This window comes from Eptatretus burgeri, chromosome 1 (genome assembly GCF_056783735.1).
Source record: "Eptatretus burgeri isolate ZD-2024b chromosome 1, Ebu_testis_v1, whole genome shotgun sequence".
Taxonomy (NCBI): domain Eukaryota; kingdom Metazoa; phylum Chordata; class Myxini; order Myxiniformes; family Myxinidae; genus Eptatretus; species Eptatretus burgeri.
The window spans coordinates 126593045-126613576 of NC_140961.1; the positions used below are offsets into that span (position 1 = coordinate 126593045).

Consider the following 20532-nt stretch of genomic DNA (forward strand, 5'->3'; position numbering starts at 1 on the left):
GATAGGCTTGCCGAACAAGGACAGTACAGGGGGTTAGGGGACGATTTATAGTGGGGAAGTAAAAATAAAAAAAATAAAAAATAAATAAGTTGGGGCTAAATTGGGGTTTGACAAATTAAGGGAGTGGGTATGTACAGTGACAGGCAAAGGCGATAGGTTGGGAGGGAGACAGGCAGGTAGGTCCAAGCCCGCCTTCCAAGTGGCCAGCACCACCGCACTCCCTCCACCAACCTCCACTGAACGGCAAAGGCTGGCCAACTTCATCGGCTGGCCGTGTTTTGCTTCAAGGCGGAGGCCGGCCAACTTCATCGGCAGCTGTTGTTTTGCTGCAAGGCCTGTGCCATCGGCTGGCCGTGTTTTGCTTCAAGGCGGAGGCCGGCCAACTTCATCGGCAGCTGTTGTTTTGCTGCAAGGCCTGTGCCATCGGCTGGCCGTGTTTTGCTTCAAGGCCTGTGCCGGCCACTTCATCTGCTGGCTGTTTTTCTTCAAGGCCTGTGCCGGCCAGTTCATCTGCCGGCTGTGTTTGCCTGCAGCGGCCTTCTTCTGCGGGCTGTGTTTGCCTGCTGCCTTTGCCATGCCATGCCCACTGCCCACGTTCACCAGCCACGTTCCCTGTCACCTGCATTGTTTTGAGCCAGAGACTGCATGCGAGCAGCCTGGCTCCCTGTTAACTGCTTTTCTTTTGCAGAGTTCATTGATCCTGGGCCATGGTTTAGTGTAAAATTTGTAAGTTAAGGTTAAGATGTACTGTAAATATGAGTGCGCCCCCGGCATGTCTGTCCTAGCGCCGGCAATTTTATTTAAGTCGTCCGTGTGAGTGAGTTTGTTTAGGTTATTTATTTTGGGGACACGAATACCATGAATGTCGCACTCAGGGATCCGTAGGTAAAATGTACCAGGGGAAAACTACACATGATGGCACACGAAAATTTGACGACTCGGGACGAGTCTGTAAAAAGGGGAGGGGGTAGTGTTGTGGTTGACCAAATTCGCAAACCACCATTCAGGTCCCTTAGGTGAGATATCTCGGTAAGTATATGTGTAGTTAGGCCCAAACCCGTGGTCTAGAGGGAATAAATGTCATTTATGCGTGCTGCGACTCCTCAGGATAGCCGTTTTTCTTTTACTATCTTTATTTTGGACCAACCGCCATTATTACCACCACCAACCACGTCTCAACAGTCATCACAACATCAACCACCCACCACAACGCCGCTTCACCACAACAGCCACGACCTTTACCGTCACACCTCGCAACCGTCGCATCGCCACCGTTCTTGCGCCGCTTGTGGGTACCGGTATTGGACTCGTGCAGGGCGCGCGCCGAACAGCGTGTAGAAAACCACGGACTTTCCGCAGAAAAACGGATCAAAAACGACTCACGCCCACTTTTGTTCCGTCCAATCGGTGAGCGAGGGGCGATTTGGCCCCGCCTCCAGGGCGTTGGAGGGCGGTCGCTATATGCAAATTCATGGATCAAAAAGCATTCACGCCCACTTTTTCTCGGGCCAATGGGGAGCGAGGTGAAAGGTCGAAGGCAGGGGGTCAAAGGCGAAGCCACGGGGCTTATATAAGCGGCTGCGTTCGTCAGAAAAGTCGTCGTGTGCGTTGGAAGGAGTGCAGTTGGGAGTTCGCGGAGTCGGAGTGAAGAGGACGGAGCTGTGGAGAGGCGGCGGCGGCGGCGAAGGCAGACGAGGGGGTGCTCGCGTCGGTGCCGGGAGCTGCACACCAGAGAGGCCAGCAACGCGACCGAGGTGGAGGAGGAGACGCTCGCCGCGGGACCCGAGACAGGGTTATATCCTCCTTTCCCCGAGCATCAGCAACCCCCTCCTGTTTCCCCCCGCGCTGAGATAGTGCGACAAAAGGGGGCCCCCTTCCCACCCCCTACCAGACACTGTCCGCAAGGCCCGCGGAGTTGAGGCACCACCGCCACTCCGCGTCTCATCATCAGACGGGTAGGCCCGACACGGTCTCGGCCCCAGGCCCGCCTACCCCCTCATCCTGGAGGGTGGTTCTCTTTTCTTTTGCTTTGGGAATGTGTGTTGTCGGCGCCGTCTGTGAAGTAAAATTGTATAAGTGTTGCCGTGTGCTCGCGTATTCGGTATTAGATCTGCATTGTCGCATTTGCTTTTTGTCTTCTTTTATGTGCTTTTGGTGGAATTGTATATGTGTGCTTTCCGTTCATCGCGAATAAATGTGCTTTATGTTGAACTGTTTTCCCGCTTCGCTTCGTCATTTCTCTCATTGAATCCTCATCTTGCTTCACGTAAAGGGTTGGTAGTGGGCTGAATACGCCCGATAATTAATCGAACCGTCGAGGCCGACGATAACACCGCTCGGTTATCCCGATAGTACGGAACGGGTCGCTTAAAGTGGCCCGTGTCCGAAGTCGACCTGCGGCGAGGTGCGATCGCCCGGTCTACCCTCCGTGTGGGTACTTAGGTAGGTCGAATTTGGCGAGCAACCCTATCCCACGCGGGGGCCGATTGGCTCGATCGCGGTGAGACCGAAAGGTCCACCCGTGACTGGTTCCCGGCGTTAGTCCGAGAGGGTCACGACTGGATTGTCCGTCCGGTGGGCGACGTGCCGCGATTCGAGTTACGTGGCCGTCCGCACGCCGGCGGGCGCGAATCCGCAACAATATATATATATATATATATATATATATATATATATATATATATATATATATATATATATATATATATATATATATATATATATATATATATATATATATATATATATATATATATACACACACACATAAATAATAAGTCTTTTATCAGATTCTTCTGAAAAGTAATACACCTATTATCTGGCATATCCTGCTGGTACTGAATCGCTTTTTTAAAAATAACAACAAAAAATGGAATTTTTAGAAGAAATCTAGTTTTTGTCTGGGACTCATTATCTGCAAACCACAGTGTAAAATCGTAGACCACAATGAATTCAGAATTCAAGCTCCCCTTGGGCTTCTGACTGATTAATGCTTTTATTAGACAAGGTCAGAGGTCAGTTGACGATTTCGTAAGTACCAGTCTATGACTGCTTCTTTGTTTGTTTGTGGGCACGATAACTCGAGAACGGAAGAAAGTACCAATGTCAAATTACACCATGTGATTCAGGAGGGTGATGGCTGGTGCTGATTAGATTTTGGTCAAAATCGGTCAAAGGTCAAGGTCACAGTGAGGTCAAACATCCAAAAAATGATGACTCGAGAAGGGAAGAAGCTACCAATGTCAAATTACACCACCTGCTTCAGGAGGGTGGTGGCAAGCGCTGATTAGATTTTGGTCAAAATCGGTCAAAGGTCAAGGTCACAGTGAGGTCAAACATCCAAAACATTCGATTTTTGATGGTTTGCTGCAGAATCATCGTAGAAACTTCTGGGTTGCGTCGCTACCTTCTCTCGAGACAGCTTTTATAAGACAAGGTCAGAGGTCAAGTTGACGATTTCGTAAGTTCCAGTCTATGACTGCTTGTTTGTTTGTTTGTTTGTTTGTGAACAGTATGAAAAACTCCTCGACGGATTTCGACGAAACCTGGTGGGGGGGGGGGGGTTCGGTATGGTCCAAGGATCATGCCATTAAATTTTGGACTTGGTCCCCCCCCACCCCAAAAAGAAAATTGTTGCAGAAAAAAAAATTTTTTTTTTGCATTTCTACATATTTTCAGTGATTTTCAACCCCCCCCCACCCCAAAATATAGAGAAAAAAATTCTTTTTTTGCATTTCTGCATGTTTTCAGTGATTTCCATGCCCCCCCCCCAAAAAAAATTGTTCGAGAAAAAAAAAATTTTTTTACCCCCCCAATTTTTTTTTTTTGCATTTTGCACGATTTCAGTGATTTCCAACCCCCCAAAAAAAAATTGTTACCCCCCCCCCAAAAAATTGTTGGAGAAAAAAATTTTTTTTGCATTTCTACATGTTTTAAGTGATTTCCAACCCCCCCCCAAAAAAAAAAAAATTGTTTGAGAAAAAAAAATTTGCAACTTTTTTCCAACAAAATTTCGATTTCTTCTTTTGCATTTCTACATGTTTTAAGCGATTTCCACCCCCCCCCAAAAAAAAAAATTGTTCGAGAAAAAAATTTTTGCAACTTTTTTTCAACAAAATTTCGATTTCTTTTTTTGCATTTCTCCATGTTTTAAGTGATTTCCAACCCCCCGCCCCCAAAAAAAAAAAATTTGTTCGAGAAAAAAATATTTTTGCAACTTTTTTTCAACAAAATTTCGATTTCTTTTTTTGCATTTCTCCATGTTTTAAGTGATTTCCAACCCCCCCCCCCGCCCAAAAAAAAAAATGTTGGAGAAAAGAACTATAACTTTGTCAGCACTGTTGACATCATATTTAATGAATAAGATATAAGGTTCACTTGAGTGACCCAGCAGTATTGGCAGCGGAGGTTTTGCACTCTCCCGAGTGCTCCCCCGTTTTTCTCGTTTTTACTTGTTTTTATGATTTTTTGGGGGATGACCTCAGCAGCGATATGTGGCATTATACACTGTCCAAATATAGGGATGAGCAATTATTTAATAAATTTAAGTTTTTTTTTTACGTAATTTCGATTTTAGCATGATTTTTCAAGGCTGAATAGTATGAACAATTCTGAAGACGACGATGGTTCACGAGCGGTATTTGACGATGTAGATTGTTTCAGAAGTCAAGGATGAGACAATGTGATAATGTTTGACCAAGGTATAAAAATGATCAACATGATGTGGTACGAGTGACAGGTTATGAGCTGCAAAATGTCGAAAACCCGGTTTCGTTCTACAAAAATAAAAATTTGACCTTTGCATAACCTTTAAAGGTCACAAAACAATGTTGTGGACATTGAAATAAGGAAACAGGATACGTGCTATAGCTAAATGGAGTTAGTTTGTCGAAGAAGGTCGAAACCCCGGTTTGATTCCCACAACTTTGAAAATTTGACCTTTGTGAACTTTAAAGGTCAAAGGTCAAAGGTCAATGATTGTGACCTTTGGTGCAAAACTTACTCTGGAATATTCCAGGAACAATATAACGTCATATAGGCTATATGGCATTTTGCACTGCTCGGATTATATATCCATATTTTGATGAAATCAGCGTAAAAACAAACTTGAAGGGGGTGCCCACGGGCAAGGTGTTCGAGATAGAGCAAAATGGTTTCAAGACTTTAGGTGGGGAATGACCTCAAGATTATGCATAAAAACTATTGTCATCCTAGCTCTCAAAGTTTGGGTGGTCGTATGATTTTTATGTCAAAATTCGAAATTTTCTAAGTTCGTGACCTTGTGACCTTGACCTTCGGACGAAAATGAAAAATTGAGCTCCGTGGGGCTATGCAGGTTCCATTGGGCTAACCAAATACCGATACCCCTGCCAGATTCGACAAACCCCTCGGAGAAGAAATTTTTTTACGTCAAAATTCACAATTTTCAAAGTTCGTGATCTTGTGACCTTGACCTTGTGACGAAAATGAAAAAAAAAAAAAATCGAGCTCTGTGGGGCTATGCAGGTGCCATTTGGCTAACCAAATACCGAAACCCCTGTCAGATTCGACAAACCCCCTTAGAGAAGATGCAAATTGAAATCGGCTACCCCCTAAAAACACATGTTTTTTGGGCGTGGCTCCGCCCATAATGGGCACACCACGCCCATTTTCAGGATAACACAACTAGATCATGATATAAACCTCCCACCAAAGTTTTATCAGGATCGGATCAAAACCCATGGAGCTATGCTCGGGACAGACAGACAGACAGACACAAAACAATAACGAATATAGTGGTCACTTATTTTTTTCGTGAAAATATTTTTTCATGATCCAATTATTTTTTTCGTGAAAATATTTTTTCGTGAACAAAAATATAGATGGTTGTTCCTTCATGCATGTAATTGAAATAAAGGCATAAGCAATTTGCTAGATTGGTGTTGGTAGTGGCGTTTTGAAGATCGTGTCTGTTGAGGTAATGCGTGTGACAAAAGCCTAGTGTTGTCTTCAAGGTTATGGTGACTGGCTTAAGTTGTAAGGGTCTTGAGTTTGAGCCCGAGTCGTGATAGGAAATGACATCAGGTGGGTTGATTCAGCCTGTCATCCTTCTGAGGTCAGAAAAATGCGTACCAGATTTGTATAAACAGGGGGGTACGACATCAGCGGCAGTCACGCTCCCATAAATGATGCAAACAGCAGCCACAAGCTGCTAACAAAAGATAATAGTGTGTGTACATCTTCTTCTTCTTCTTTCAGCTGTTCCCGTTAGGGGTCGCCACAGCGGATAATTCGCTATGATCCGCATAATGATTTGGCACAGGTTTTACGCCGGATGCCCTTCCTGACGCAACCCTGGTCGCCTCTTACGACACAGGGATATGGTACACCTATTCTAACCGGGGCATACACCGGGCCCAGTACACTGGTACTCACTTCGCCGACCTTGGAAGGATGACAGGCTGAGTCAACCTCCTGGTGTGTATTAATTCAAGCAGCCAACGGGGCTTGAACTCAGGACCTTTTGGATCCCAAGCCGCTTTGTTACTAGTTACTTACTTAATTGTTACTTAATAGCCTGGTGTTGGCATGGTGGTTAGGGTAGCGGCTTGGGATCCAAAAGGTCCTGAGTTCAAGCCCCGTTGGCTGCTTGAATTAATACACACCGGGAGGTTGACTCAGCCTGTCATCCTTCCAAGGTCGGCGAAGTGAGTACCAGTGTACTTGGCCCGGTGTATGCCCCGGTTAGAATAGGTGTACCATATCCCTGTGTCGTAAGAGGTGACCAGGGTTGCGTCAGGAAGGGCATCCGGCGTAAAACCTGTGCCAAATCATTATGCGGATCATAGCGAATTATCCGCTGTGGCGACCCCTAACGGGAGCAGCGAAATAATAAGAAGAAGAAGATTCAGTCATAGATCAGATATATGAAGGTTCAGATTTTCAAATAAGCATTTCAATCCAACCAATTATAACTGGAATACCACTTCTATGATTACATCATCGTTATCACCCTATATACCCCATGAGTTGTTTGGTGTTGCAAGACTGTGGAAAGGCACAGAATATATATATTATATATTATATTTATATATATATATATATATATATACATACATACATATATATATATATATATATATATATATATATATATATATATATATATATATATATACATACATACATATATACACATAAAACACACACACACACACACACACACACACACACACACACACACACACACACACACACACACACACACAAACACGCACACACACACACGCACACACTGCCTATAGAAAGTCTACACCCCTTTCAAAATTTTCACCTTTTTTGCCTTGTCGCCTGGACTTCAATTGCATTAAATCAGACTTTTCCCACCTTTATTTACATGTCGTAACCCACAACTTCCAAATGAAAAACAAAATTCCATAAGTTTCAGAAAATTTATTAAAAATACAAAACTAGAACATCTTGGTTGGATGTGTCCACATCCCTTATAATAGCCATTGCAAATGAGCTCAGGTGTAACCAATCACCTTCAAAATCACACACCAAGTTAATTGGCCTTCACCTGTCGTCGACCGAGAATTAACAGGGTCCAACTACACTTTTTTAAAGTTTGAGAAAAATGAAATCAAAAATTCAAAGTGGAATTGCCGCTATCTCATAACATTTTATTTTCATATCGTGTGCTACATAACAGGTACATATAAAGGTTACATAAAATAATTTTACTTTGTTTCCTCTGTTGCCCTTCTACATGGACTTCTTCTAAATTTGAATGAAATGTCAGATAGACCCTGTTAATTCTCGGTCGACGCGTGTGTTAAATTGTTGTGATTTGGAATTTTTTCAGAATAAAATCAGTGGTTCCTGAAGGTTTCCTCTGCTTGGTTGTGCATTTCACAGCAAAGACTCAACCTTGAGCACCAAGGATCTTTCCAAAGACCTCCAGGATAAGGTTGTGGAAAGGCACAGATCAGGGGATGGGTATGAAAATATTTCAAAGGCCTTGAATATCCCTTGGAGCACAGTCAAGGCAATCATTAAGAAGTGGAAGGCATACGGTACAACCGAGACCCTGCAGAGATCAGGCCTTCCCTCCAGACTGGTTGACCAGACAAGGCAGAGACTGATCATTGAGGCCACCAAGAGGCCAATGGCAACTTTGAAAGAGCTACATGCTTTTATGGCAAAGACTGGACACTGTGTACATGCGACAACAATATCCAAAGCACTCCACAAGTCTGGCCTGTACGGTGGGGTGGCAAGAAGGAAGCTATTACTCAAAAAAGTCCAACTTGAATCCTGTTTGAGGGATGCAGAAACCCACTCCAGAGATTCTGAAGCCATGTGGCAAAAACTTTTTTGGTCTGATGAAACCAAGTTGGTACTTTTTGGTCTAAATGCAAAACGTTAAGCTTGGCACAAACAAAACACAGCACATCAAAGAATACCACCCCTATTGTGAAGCATGGTGGTGGCAGCATGATGTTATGGGGATTTTTTATATCATCAGCAGGGACTGGGGCACTTGTCAGGATAGAAGAGGAACTGGATGGAGCAAAATACAGAAAAATCCTAGATGAAAACATGCTGACCTCTGTAAGAAAGCTGAAATTGGGACAGAAGATCCCCTTTCAGCATCACAACGATCCAAAGCACACAGCCAAAGCTATACTGGAGTGGCTAAGGAACAAACTGACCTAAATCCAATCGATAATCTGCCGAATGACTTGAAGATTGCTGTCTGTCAGCACTCCTCATGCAACTCGACTAAGCTTGAACAGTTTTCTCCAGAAGAATGGGAAAATATTACCCAATCAAGGTACGTGCAACGTTGCTGGAGACCTATCCCAACAGACTCACAGCTTGTACCAAATATTAACTCGGGGGAGGGGGGTAGGGTGTCGGAGGGGGATTATCCAATCAACATTTTATATTTTTAATTTTTTTTTTGAAATTTGTAGAATATGTCTTTCACTTGGAGGTTGTGGGTTACACAATGTGTAAATAAAGATGGAAAAAGTGTGATGTACTGCAATTTAATTATAGGCGAGAAGGCAACAAAAGGTGAAAATTTTGAAAGGGGGGTGTGGACATTCTATGGGAACTGTATGTACGTATGTATGAGTGTTCTCCATAATAAAGGTTTGTTTAAAAATCGATGACAAAAGACGAAATGGTTAATGAGAAAGTATCTCAAAATGCAATCAGACAAAAAAAAGAAACACGGAAGCGATGACAAAACCAGGCCATCTCACAGTGTGTGGAGGAAGGCCTAAAAAGTCCTACTTGTACTTACCTTGGCTTTGCCCTTTGATATTTGACCCAATTATTAATTCACGTTCTCCATATTCTCATATCAAAGGGTTGTTGAAAATTTGACGACAAAAGCTCAAATGATGAAAAAGTTATTTGCCTGAACATTAACACACTGCAAAACCCCCATCTCCCACAGCAAGATATTCTGTCCAATTAACACACCACAGAGTTAAAAACAACCACATTCATCCATACATAAATGTCTACAATGTTAAGTTTAATGGAAACTTTTTATACATGACAACATCGATACCTGCACCTTCCTGGGGAAACTCGACGCACAATTACTCCAACTGATAGAAGAATGGGCACATACGTTTTTCTTCAACAATAACCTTTCAATTGGTGAAATCAATTACAACACAATAACTTATCTTGCAATATGAAACTATCTGTTCAAAAAGACAGCAGGGGGGATCCAAATGTGGAATAGCAAGCAATGGGAGTGCCTTCGTTTTACTTATGCAGCATGTATCTGCAGGTAGCATCATTTGTTGGGGCACAGCTGTGCCACTGATGCAGTGCCCCCTGTAGGTGAGAGTTGGAATTTGGAATTTTGCCAGGGTGCTGGCGATAACTTGCCTACTCTTCGTGAAGGATACCGTGGGATCTTTAACGTCCACCAACTAATGCTTGCAGACAGGACGCAAAGTTTAATGTCCATCTGAGGGACGGCATGCACATTGATGCCTCCTCGCCCTGGGTGCGAAGCACAAGGATGACAGTTTTTCTTTTGCTCTTCACAGTAAGCAAACAAAATAAATAAATAATTTCAAGTTCTATGAAACTTTCTGGACATTCCAACACTCATACCTCTACATCTCTGGGTCAACTCTAGATGGATAATGACTCCGTCTGATCGAAGAATGGGTGCACTGCATGTTTTTCTTCTTCAACAATAACGGTTTATAGGAAGGTCGAGATCCGAATTCAAGTGAGACCGCTCACATGCGAGTGTGCATACCTGAAGGCTAGGGTATCCTGCAAGCCCAAAAAGAGTGCCTTAAAACTACCAACTTAAGTTTGCTCCTGTACGGAGTCACAGGCAGTTTGCACAAATTTTAGCATGCCAGATGCATGCACTGATTCAGCACCACAACGCCACTTCAAATTCGTAATTATTGGGTAGTCGATCTGGTCTACCCTTATTATCAGTATTTCCGTATGTATGTATGTCTGTCTGTTCGGTCCAGTGATCCGTTAATACAATGGCGATTTCGATGAAATTTGGTTGGTAAGTTCATACCATGACCTAGTTGTGTGCAAATGAGAACCGTTGTTATGGACCCATCCGTTACCTAGCAACGGACCTTTGAAATTTTCAAAAAAAAATCTTTAAAAAAAAAATTTAGAAAATCAAAAATCGGCCCACGAGCGGCTGTGGGAAGTACATTCAGCCATATTGTCAAAAATTTCCAGCCGGATCCTATGAAAACTTTCAGAGAAGATAGACTTTGAATGAACCCTGGTCGAAAACAATAAAAAAAACGAAGTTCGTTATATCTCAGAGACTATGAGTCAGATATACATGAAACTGGTATGGTAGGTTCATGGCATGTCCTAGTTATGTGTGAGAAAGAACCGTTGCTATGAACACTTTTGTTGGCTAGTAACGGCTGAAAAACGACTAAATTCGACTTGATCGACTCCCCATGTCCGCTTACCGGCTTGTTTTTCATTATCAGTTATTTCTGCAGTTTTGGAATAAAATAAATAAGTAAAAAGCATCTGAAAATGCAAAGCCCGTCCACTTTGTATTCGGGCTTCTTTTTCCGTCTGCTAAACGGTACCTTAGACCTTTTGACCAAATTATTTTGGCTTCTCCATATTCTCATAATAAAGGTTTGCTGAAGATTTTACACAAAAAGCTTAAATAATAATTAAACTTTCAGGTCAACTGGGTGAAAAAAGGTGACTTTGTGTGATGTTGACCTTTGACCTTTTGACCAAATTATTTATTTGTCTTCTCCATATTCTCATAATAAAGCTTCGTTCAAAATTTGATAAAAGCTCAAATGGTTAAAAAAAGAACGTTACGGTCTACAAAAGCCAAATTTAAATTAAAATTTCAGGTCAATTGGATGAAAATTGACATTTTATGTGATGCTGACCTTTGACCTTTTAACCAAATTCTTAAGTCTTCTCCATATTCTCATAATAAAGGCTTGTTGAAAATTTGGCGACAAAATCTCAAATGACAATTAAAATTTCAGGTCAATTGGATGAAAATTGGGACAATTTTATGTGGTGCTGACCTTTGACCTGTTGACCAAATTATTAATTTGTCTTCTGCATATTCTCATAATAAAGCTTTGTTCAAAATTTGATAAAAGTTCAAATGGTGAAAAAAAAAAAAAAGTTACAGCTTACAAAAGCCCAAATGATGATTAAAATTTCAGGTCAATTGGATGAAAATTGACATTTTATGTGTTGCTAACTGTTGACCTTTTAACCAAATTCTTGTCTTCTCCATATTCTCATAATAAAGATTTGTTGAAAATTTGACGACAGTCTCAAATGAAAATTAAAATTTCAGGTCAATTGGGACAATTGTATGTGGTGCTGACCTTTGACCTGTTGACCAAATTATTAATTTGTCTTCTCCATATTCTCATAATAAAGCTTTGTTCAAAATTTGATAAAAGTTCAAATGGTTTAAAAAAAAAAAGTTACAGCTTACAAAAGCCCAAATGATGATTACAATTTCAGGTCAATTGGATGAAAATTGAAATTTTATGTGATGCTGACCGTTAACCTTTTAACCAAATTCTTAAGTCTTTTCCATATTCTCATGATAAAGATTTGTTGAAAATTTTAGGACAGTCTCAAATGATAATTAAAATGTCAGGTCAATTGGAAGAAAATTGACATTTTATGTGATGCTGACATTTTAACCAATTTATTAATCTGTCTTCTCCATATTCTAATTATAAAGCTTTGTTGACAAAAGCTCAAATGATTAAAAAAAAAAGAAAAAAAAGGAAGAGGTTATGGAACGCACACACACAACCCTGCTCAATCACTGCTCAGGGGGACAGGATAATTACAGACTACAAATCTCAGCAGGAACTGGAGGGGAATGGAAGAATGCAAAATCAGAACTGCATGGTTTTTCAGCTGTCCAGGCCATGAGGACGTGTGCAACCTCAAGACTCCTGTAATTACATCGCCTTATTTAAAACTTTCCATCTTTGCATTTAACATTCAGATTGGTCGTCGTATCAAAATTCATGCCCTGCAGTTTCATCGGTTTTTTGTTGGAAGTTTTATATATATTTATATTCATATGTATTTTGTTGTAGCCCTGCAGTTTCATCACACAAGTCACAAAAACTTGCCTCATGGAGAGTGAGATGATATCCAACTTGCACAGAATCACACGAGTCCAAGTGTTGGCCAGAAAAGCGTGCATTAGGGTCCGCACAATGTTTTCTGCATTTTTGTGATCACCAGACCATCTGAATGAATATTCCCATTGATGCCACTCTGGCACCCTTGAGCATTTTTGTAGAAACCCATTAATATGCAAATTAGTGGTGGCCATTGTCAAAATTACTATTTTTCTTAATATCTCCAAAAGTAAGCATCCAAATAGCCTGGTTGAGGTGTCTACACCCATGTTTTTTGGGTCACTGGTCATGATAAACAAACTTAAAATTTAATAACATTTAAATTTAGCTCATTAATATGCAAATTAGCAGCCATCATTATCAAAATAACAATTTTCTTCATATCTCCAGAAGTAAGCATCCAAACAGCCTGTTTGAGGTGTCCAAACCCATGTTTTTAGGGTCACTGGTCATGATAAACCCACTTACAATTTGACAACATTGAAATTTAGCTCATTAATATGCAAATTAGCATAACCCTACCCCCTGAATTTGTCCGCGCCGATCGGCGTTTTTGCAGTACAGTTATACAACAACAAAACTGTTTGAAAATAACTTGTGCAGAGCCGTTTATCCCCAGTACAGTTGTGAAGAAATGGCTGACCTCAGAAGATCAACAGCATTAACTGTTTCTGATCAAGTAAGTTGAGTGAGGCTTGTAATGTAATGAAAGAAATATGGAGAACTGAGTTTTAAGTAAGAGTAATGTCTTCTGATACAGTAGAATGATCGATATTATTTGCAAGCAAGTTTTTTTATTATTATTTAACATGATCTGTCTGAAAGCAACTGTGTTTTTTATTGATTTTTAAAAGTACACAGGGTGGAACCTGTTTCCTGAGAATTTTTTTAAATACGAACAAAGAAATTAAATGTTTACTGATGTTTATAATTTCCTCTATTGTTACAGGTTGAGGCTCCATCACCATGGGAGACTGTTTCTTCAGTCCCTGCGATGCAACTAAAGCTGGAAAACCTCTGGTAACAGTTGGTCCAGACAGAGTGCGAGGTATCATCCGGTCAAGCAAAGCAAGACAAGATGGTACACATGAAGAGCTTGAACAGAGATTACAGGCAGACGAATCTATCGAGCTCAAATGCCATGGAGACTGTATGTCAACGTACACATCACGCTCACACATAGAAAGACACTTGAAACGAATGAGTAATGTCCGTTTGGAAGATGCTTTAACAGGCAAAAGAAGCCGCTGTTCAAAGACGACAGTATTTGACTTTAAAGAACATTGCATTTTTTGTGGAGAAAAGTGCATCATGGACTTTGATAAGAAGAATCCTCATAGTTGGTGGCGAGTTCTCCTTTGTAGGACTGCAGATCGTATTGATCGGACAACTTTCAAACAAACTATTCTATATGTTATCGATTCCAGCCAGGATGAAGAAGGACGCCAGGTCAAGATACGATTAATGGGTGCAATCAGCGGTCTTCATGCTGCTGATGCGAGATATCACGATGACTGCAGAAAGTCCTTCATGGCACCCCGTTCTGTTGCAGCAGCAGCACACAGTGGCAGAGAAACTCAGGACATTGAGCCAGCTGTCAGTTCTACCATCCTGTCGATGAAAAACGACATGTTGCGCATCTGGAATTAAGTAGAAGTCTACAATATGTACAAGGATCATGGAGGAGAGCAATACTCTCGACGAACCCTGTTATCCAAATTGTTGGATATACTTGGCTCTGAGCTTCTGGTTCTGTCTGGTGAAGGCGTCGCTAGTTTAATCTTGTTTCGCAGCAGAGCGTCTACTACAATCAACTTAGTAGCATCACATGAAGATGACGCCATTGATGTTTCCATGGAATGAATTGCCAAGAAGGTTGCACAGGAATCTAAGCAGTTGTCGTCTGTCCCCAGTTCCTATCAGACGAGAATTAATATAGATATTGCTCATGAAGCAGTGAGTTCAACCCTTCAATTGCTACTCTCCACAATATCAGCTAAACTGGACTGCACACTTCCAGGAGCTCTGATAGGAAACATCATAACGAATATGATCACCAATCGACCGACGACACTCCAAATAGCACTTGGAGTTCTAGTCAGTCGTAAAAGTCTCATCGAGCAGTTGTACAACTATCGTGTGACCTGTTCCAATGATGAGTTTCAGCGTTTCAAAGGATCAGCAGCAAAGGCTGCAACTGTTCACTCCGGGATTAGGGGAACCGCCAATGCTGAATGTGGCCTCGTTCAGGTTGTTGATGACAACTTCGACACAAATATCTCATCCAAGAATAGACTCATTTCAACACATTCTCTTGCAGTACTACTTACCATAAAAGATCAGGAGATATCTTCCACATCTGAAGATGAAGCCATCATCAGACGAGTGACCCGTGATTAAATGAAGACACCTATGACAGAATACATTTCGGTTCAAAGGTACAAGGGACCTGAGAAACCAGCAATGCCAGTTGAAGAAGCCACACATGTTGTGTTACTTCTCCGCGTATTGGCTCATCAAACTATACGACTTCGGAGAGTTCAAGATATGGATTTCTCCTTTCTGAAGCAAATCACTTCTGATCAGAACACACCAGAGTTTGGTGGCTTTAAACGAAGCTCTGCAGAGAGCAAGGACGATCCAGCCAACCTGCAACGAGGGCCATTTATACAGCACTCATCGATATGGATCCAGCTGATCCGGACACAATGTTTACAGCAATGGAGGAGGGAAAGCGCTTGACCACAGAGTGTGGACAAACCGTAACCATCCACACAAACAACCAACAGCTGTATCGATTGGCCGTTAATGTTAAATGGGTTTATCCTGAGCGATTTACCCAGTTCATACCAAGGCTGGGCGGCATGCACACACTTATGAGTTTCATCGGTTGTGTGGGGAACTTTATGGCTGAAAGTGGGCTGGAAGACGTGATGAAATCTGTCTTTGGAGGTGTTGCTCATATGCTTGGTGGAAAAAAGTTTCCCCAAAACTTCAGGGCCCTGTGATTGGTGACTGAGGAGGTCCTTTGTTCCAGCGTGGCTCAGGCAGAAAGTCATGAAGACTTAATGTACACTCTTGAAACCAAAGCAACAAAGTTCATGACTACACAACTATGGGTAGAGAACCTTGTGAAACCTGTATTCATCATGATAATGTTTGTTCATGCTGAGCATGAAGGAGACTGGCCATTGCATCTTTGGGCTATGAAGGAGATGCTCCTCTACTTCTTTGTGGCTGGACATCACAACAATGCTAGATATGGGCTCTACTACCTTCGATCAATGGAAAGGCTTCATGGAGATGTTCTGGAAATGTTCTTAAAAGGAAATCACGTGATGCGGCACAAGAAGGGCCTATGGAACGGCATATGGTCGGATATGTACATCGAGTCCACGTTCATGTGCTACGGTCATGGCATACATGGATTCGTTGGCATTACACTGAAGCCTTCTACACTGAAGAAGTGGGCCTATAGTATGCACACGTTTAGTCAGATAGTCCACAATCTCACAGATATGTCTGAGGGGCACATAGTCACAGAGGTGACCATTCACAAGGAAGAGAAGCCGTCACGCACACGATCTGATGCAGAGGATCGAGAAAAGATAAGGAGAAAACTAGAGTCCTGTATCGACCCACTTGACCCAAACGAACATGCAGACAGAGTTGTCAACATTGTAACTGGCAGAATTGGACCAGAGAAGGTGAACTCGCCAAGTGCAGTTGACATTGGCAGAGCACAGATGCATTCGTATGAAGAAAGCTGGCCAGCAGGATTCAACGCTCCCTTATCTAAACAAGTCATAACTATGGCAGTGACATGGAAAGTCATGCGTGTGGGATCTACTGAGGTTTGTGATCTAATCTCATCTACTCCAGGGTCATGGGACTCCAACAAAGTCGAAACAGCAAACTATGTGATGTCTTCGAGTACGAGCTTGCACCTGTGCCAACATCAATGTTCGATGAAAAGGGGGAGATGAGAATAGCAAAGACCAAGTCGACATTGAAAAAGAATCTCCAAGTGGAAATCTCAACAAGACTGGGTCCACAACCTGAAGTCACCATCTTATATGGTTGTGCAATCCTCTGGGTTATTCATTGGCCTAACAGGGGAATTGTGCAAGACTTTGTTGACAACTTCACGAGCTACATCATGGCAAAGGTGGACAAATCAGATATATATATCTGGTATTTGACAGATATCATGATTTCAGCATCAAGAGTGGAACAAGATAAGCAAGAGCTGGGCAGCAAGCTAGCAGGTGCCACAGGTTGAACCGCCAGACTCCACTGCTTCCACAGCTGGTGGTTCTGTCAGTAACTGAGAACAAAGTTCAGCTGATAGAACTGATTTTCCAGAATTTGATTGACGTTAGTCAACAGAGAAAGCAGAGCCAACACAGGCTCGTCATTAGGGGACAGGAGTCTACCCCAGTGGAAATACACCACAGAGCCCAAAGGTGTCGCACTGATTTGAAGACGACACATGAGGAGGCAGATGTCATCATGATTCAGCAAGTGGCTAAAGTTGCCGAAGATGGTGCAAAATGTATCACAGTCATCTGTGATGATACTGATGTGTTCATCTTGATTGTGTATCACTTCGCAGAACTTCATCTGCAATGCTGCATTACAATGGAAGCAACATGTACTGGCCGATTGTTGATCGACATTGGGGCCACTCACTGCCAGAAAACATGACAGGATGGCGCAAGACCTACGAGCTTTACACGTACTGACAGCTTGCGACACCGCTGCCCAGATGTATGGTAGAGGTAAACTGACTGGCAAGAAGACACTCGCAGCAGGCCATTCACTTCAAAAACTTGGTAATGTAGATGCATCTATTGACGATCGCCGAAGCCACTGTGTTCATGGTTGTTTGCTATGGTAGCAAGGAGAGAAGCAGCACGTCTGATGTTCGCAAAGAGGTGTGGTCTATGAAGATGGTGAAACCAAATGCCATCAAAGCACCAGACCTCAAGGCTCTGCCGCCAACTACAGAGTCCTTTGAACAAAACGTGCAACGCACTCATATCCAGACAGCAATGTGGAAATCAACTGCTGACCTGCAGCCACCACCTCTGGATCCCAGTCAGTACGGATGGAAACGTGATGAGGAATCAAGATCATTACTTCCAATTATGCTGCTGCCCAACGCCGCTCTTGCACCACCAGAGATCTTGGAGCTAATACGATGTGGATGTTCCTCCGCCAAGCAATGCGACACAGCTCAATGCCGCTGCACAGCAGCCAAGTTACCATGCACAGTTTTCTGTATGTGTCATGGAGATACTGACTGCAGGAATGAGCGCACCAAGACAGCTGCTGCATTTGCCCTCGATGATGACTCTGACACTGAATGAGACATCAACCACTGAAGTAGCCTTCATAAGGTTTACAAACCTGTTATATATATGAACATTTGATTTACACAGTAATGTCTTCTTTTGTTCATGTTGTTAGCTGCTTTCATTGCATACTGTTGAATTGTTGAATCTGTATGAATAATAAAGTGATCGATATTCACAAAGATTGAAGTTTTTTTTTCTGTCTATATGTCTATTTATCTACATTTTCTATAATGGTGACTGCTAATTTGCATATTAATGAGCTAAATTTCAATGTTATCAATTTGTAAGTGGGTTTATCATGACCAGTGGCTCTAAAAACATGGGTTTGGACACCTCAACCAGGCTGTTTGGATGCTTACTTATGGAGATATCAAGCAAAATGCTCAAGGGTGCCAGAGTGGCATCAATCGGAATATTCATTCAGATGATCTGGTGATCACAAAAATGCAGAAAAACATTGTGTGGACCCTCATGCAAGGTCATCTTGAAAAATGGTGTTTGACATCAGGACGACGCTTCACGGCTATCCACGGACAGTCCACCTGGACAGTATAGACAAAAACACAAACATCGTCTCAATCTTCCAGCACCACTTACCAGCATCTGTTTGGCCTTGCTCCGTTAGAGTCTGCCTTGTCCCTGCAACTGCTCCTGTTGCTGCATGTCCTCCACGGCAAGCCTTGATGAAGGGCAGACTGGGTCGTCGTTGGGAATCTCCGATACCGCAAGGCTTTCCCGGCTGCTGCCCCATCACCCAGCTCCGGCAGGAGACACCTCGGTTGTAATGTCCACCGTACCCCCTTACACCACAAACCCCCTCACCTCATACGCCTCCTGGTAAGTTGTTGAACTCCCCGCACCTCATACCCCTCCTGGTAAGTTGTTGAACCCTCTGCACCTCATACGCCTCCTGGTAACTTGTTGAACCCCCTGCACCTCATACGCCTCCTGGTAAGTTGTTGAACTCCCCACACCTCATACGCCTCCTCGTAATCTGTTGAACTCCCGCACCTCATATGCCTCCTGGTAAGTTGTTGAACTCCCCACACCTCATATGCCTCCTGGTAAGTTGTTGAACCCCCTGCACCTCATACTCCTCCTGGTAAGTTGTTGAACCCCCTGCACCTCATACGCCTCCTGGTAAGTTGTTGAACCCCCTGCACCTCATACGCCTCCTGGTAAGTTGTTGAACCCCCTGCACCTCATACGCCTCCTGGTAAGTTGTTGAACCCCCTGCACCTCATACGCCTCCTGGTAAGTTGTTGAACCCCCTGCACCTCATATGCCTCCTGGTAAGTTGTTGAACCCCCTGCACCTCATACTCCTCCTGGTAAGTTGTTGAACCCCCTGCACCTCATACGCCTCCCGGTAAGTTGATGAACCCCCTGCACCTCATATGCCTCCTGGTAAGTTGTTGAACCCCCTGCACCTCATACGCCTCCTGGTAAGTTGTTGAACCCCCTGCACCTCATACGCCTCCTGGTAAGTTGTTGAACCCCCTGCACCTCATACGCCTCCTGGTAAGTTGTTGAACCCCTGCACCTCATACGCCTCCTGGTAAGTTGTTGAACCCCTGCACCTCATACGCCTCCTGGTAAGTTGTTGAACCCCCTGCACCTCATACGCCTCCTGGTAAGTTGTTGAACCCCCTGCACCTCATACGCCTCCTGGTAAGTTGTTGAACCCCCTGCACCTCATATGCCTCCTGGTAAGTTGTTGAACCCCCTGCACCTCATACGCCTCCTGGTAAGTTGTTGAACCCCCTGCACCTCATACGCCTCCTGGTAAGTTGTTGAACCCCCTGCACCTCATACGCCTCCTGGTAAGTTGTTGAACCCCCTGCACCTCATACGCCTCCTGGTAAGTTGTTGAACCCCCTGCACCTCATACGCCTCCTGGTAAGTTGTTGAACCCCCTGCACCTCATACACCTCTTGGTAAGTTGTTGAACTCCCCGCACCTCATACGCCTCCTGGTAAGTTGTTGAACCCCCTGCACCTCATACGCCTCCTGGTAAGTTGTTGAACCCCCTGCACTGCACACGCACATCTTTTTCTGCGTTGGAGCTGACGTTCCCACGTTCAAAGGTCAAAGCCCCGACCCTCATCTGGCCGTGACCCAAGGCGTAACCGTGTCACTGCGATACCGGGTTTAAACCCATTCACCTCCTCTCCAGCTTCTCCCCTCTGCCCCCCTCATTTCCCATTGTCCGCGGAAAGCCAGCTGTTCCCGAAACTTCACACAATCACCGGCTGTTTGAACAATTCTTTTGTTTCTCAAACTTCACACACACAACTTTCATGAAAGTTTCGACTTCTTTGTTGAAAGTTTCTCTTCGCTCCCCCCTCTCGAATCCTGTCACCGACACGGCTGCGCGATCTTCGGCAACGAACTCACTTCCTCTGAACTCTTCTTCCACTTCACCTTCTTCTTCTTCTTCTTTCTATTTCGAAAATCTATAAAAACATCCGAGATGCGATTCGAGCGTCGAAATTATAAACGTCGTCATCG

The 20532-nt window shown here is 43.3% G+C and overlaps 1 protein-coding gene across 1 annotated transcript in view; it reads right to left on the reverse strand.

Annotated features, from left to right (window-relative positions):
• LOC147035371 (uncharacterized) overlaps positions 1–19576 on the reverse strand; it is a 73097-nt gene extending 53521 nt beyond the window's left edge. Inside the window, exon 1 of the mRNA XM_085897145.1 lies at positions 18620–19576. Within this exon, the coding sequence (XP_085753271.1) occupies positions 18620–18773 (154 nt within the window). The 5' untranslated portion in view covers positions 18774–19576. The remainder of the gene's footprint in view (positions 1–18619) is intronic.
• Between the last annotated feature and the right edge of the window lie 956 nt (positions 19577–20532).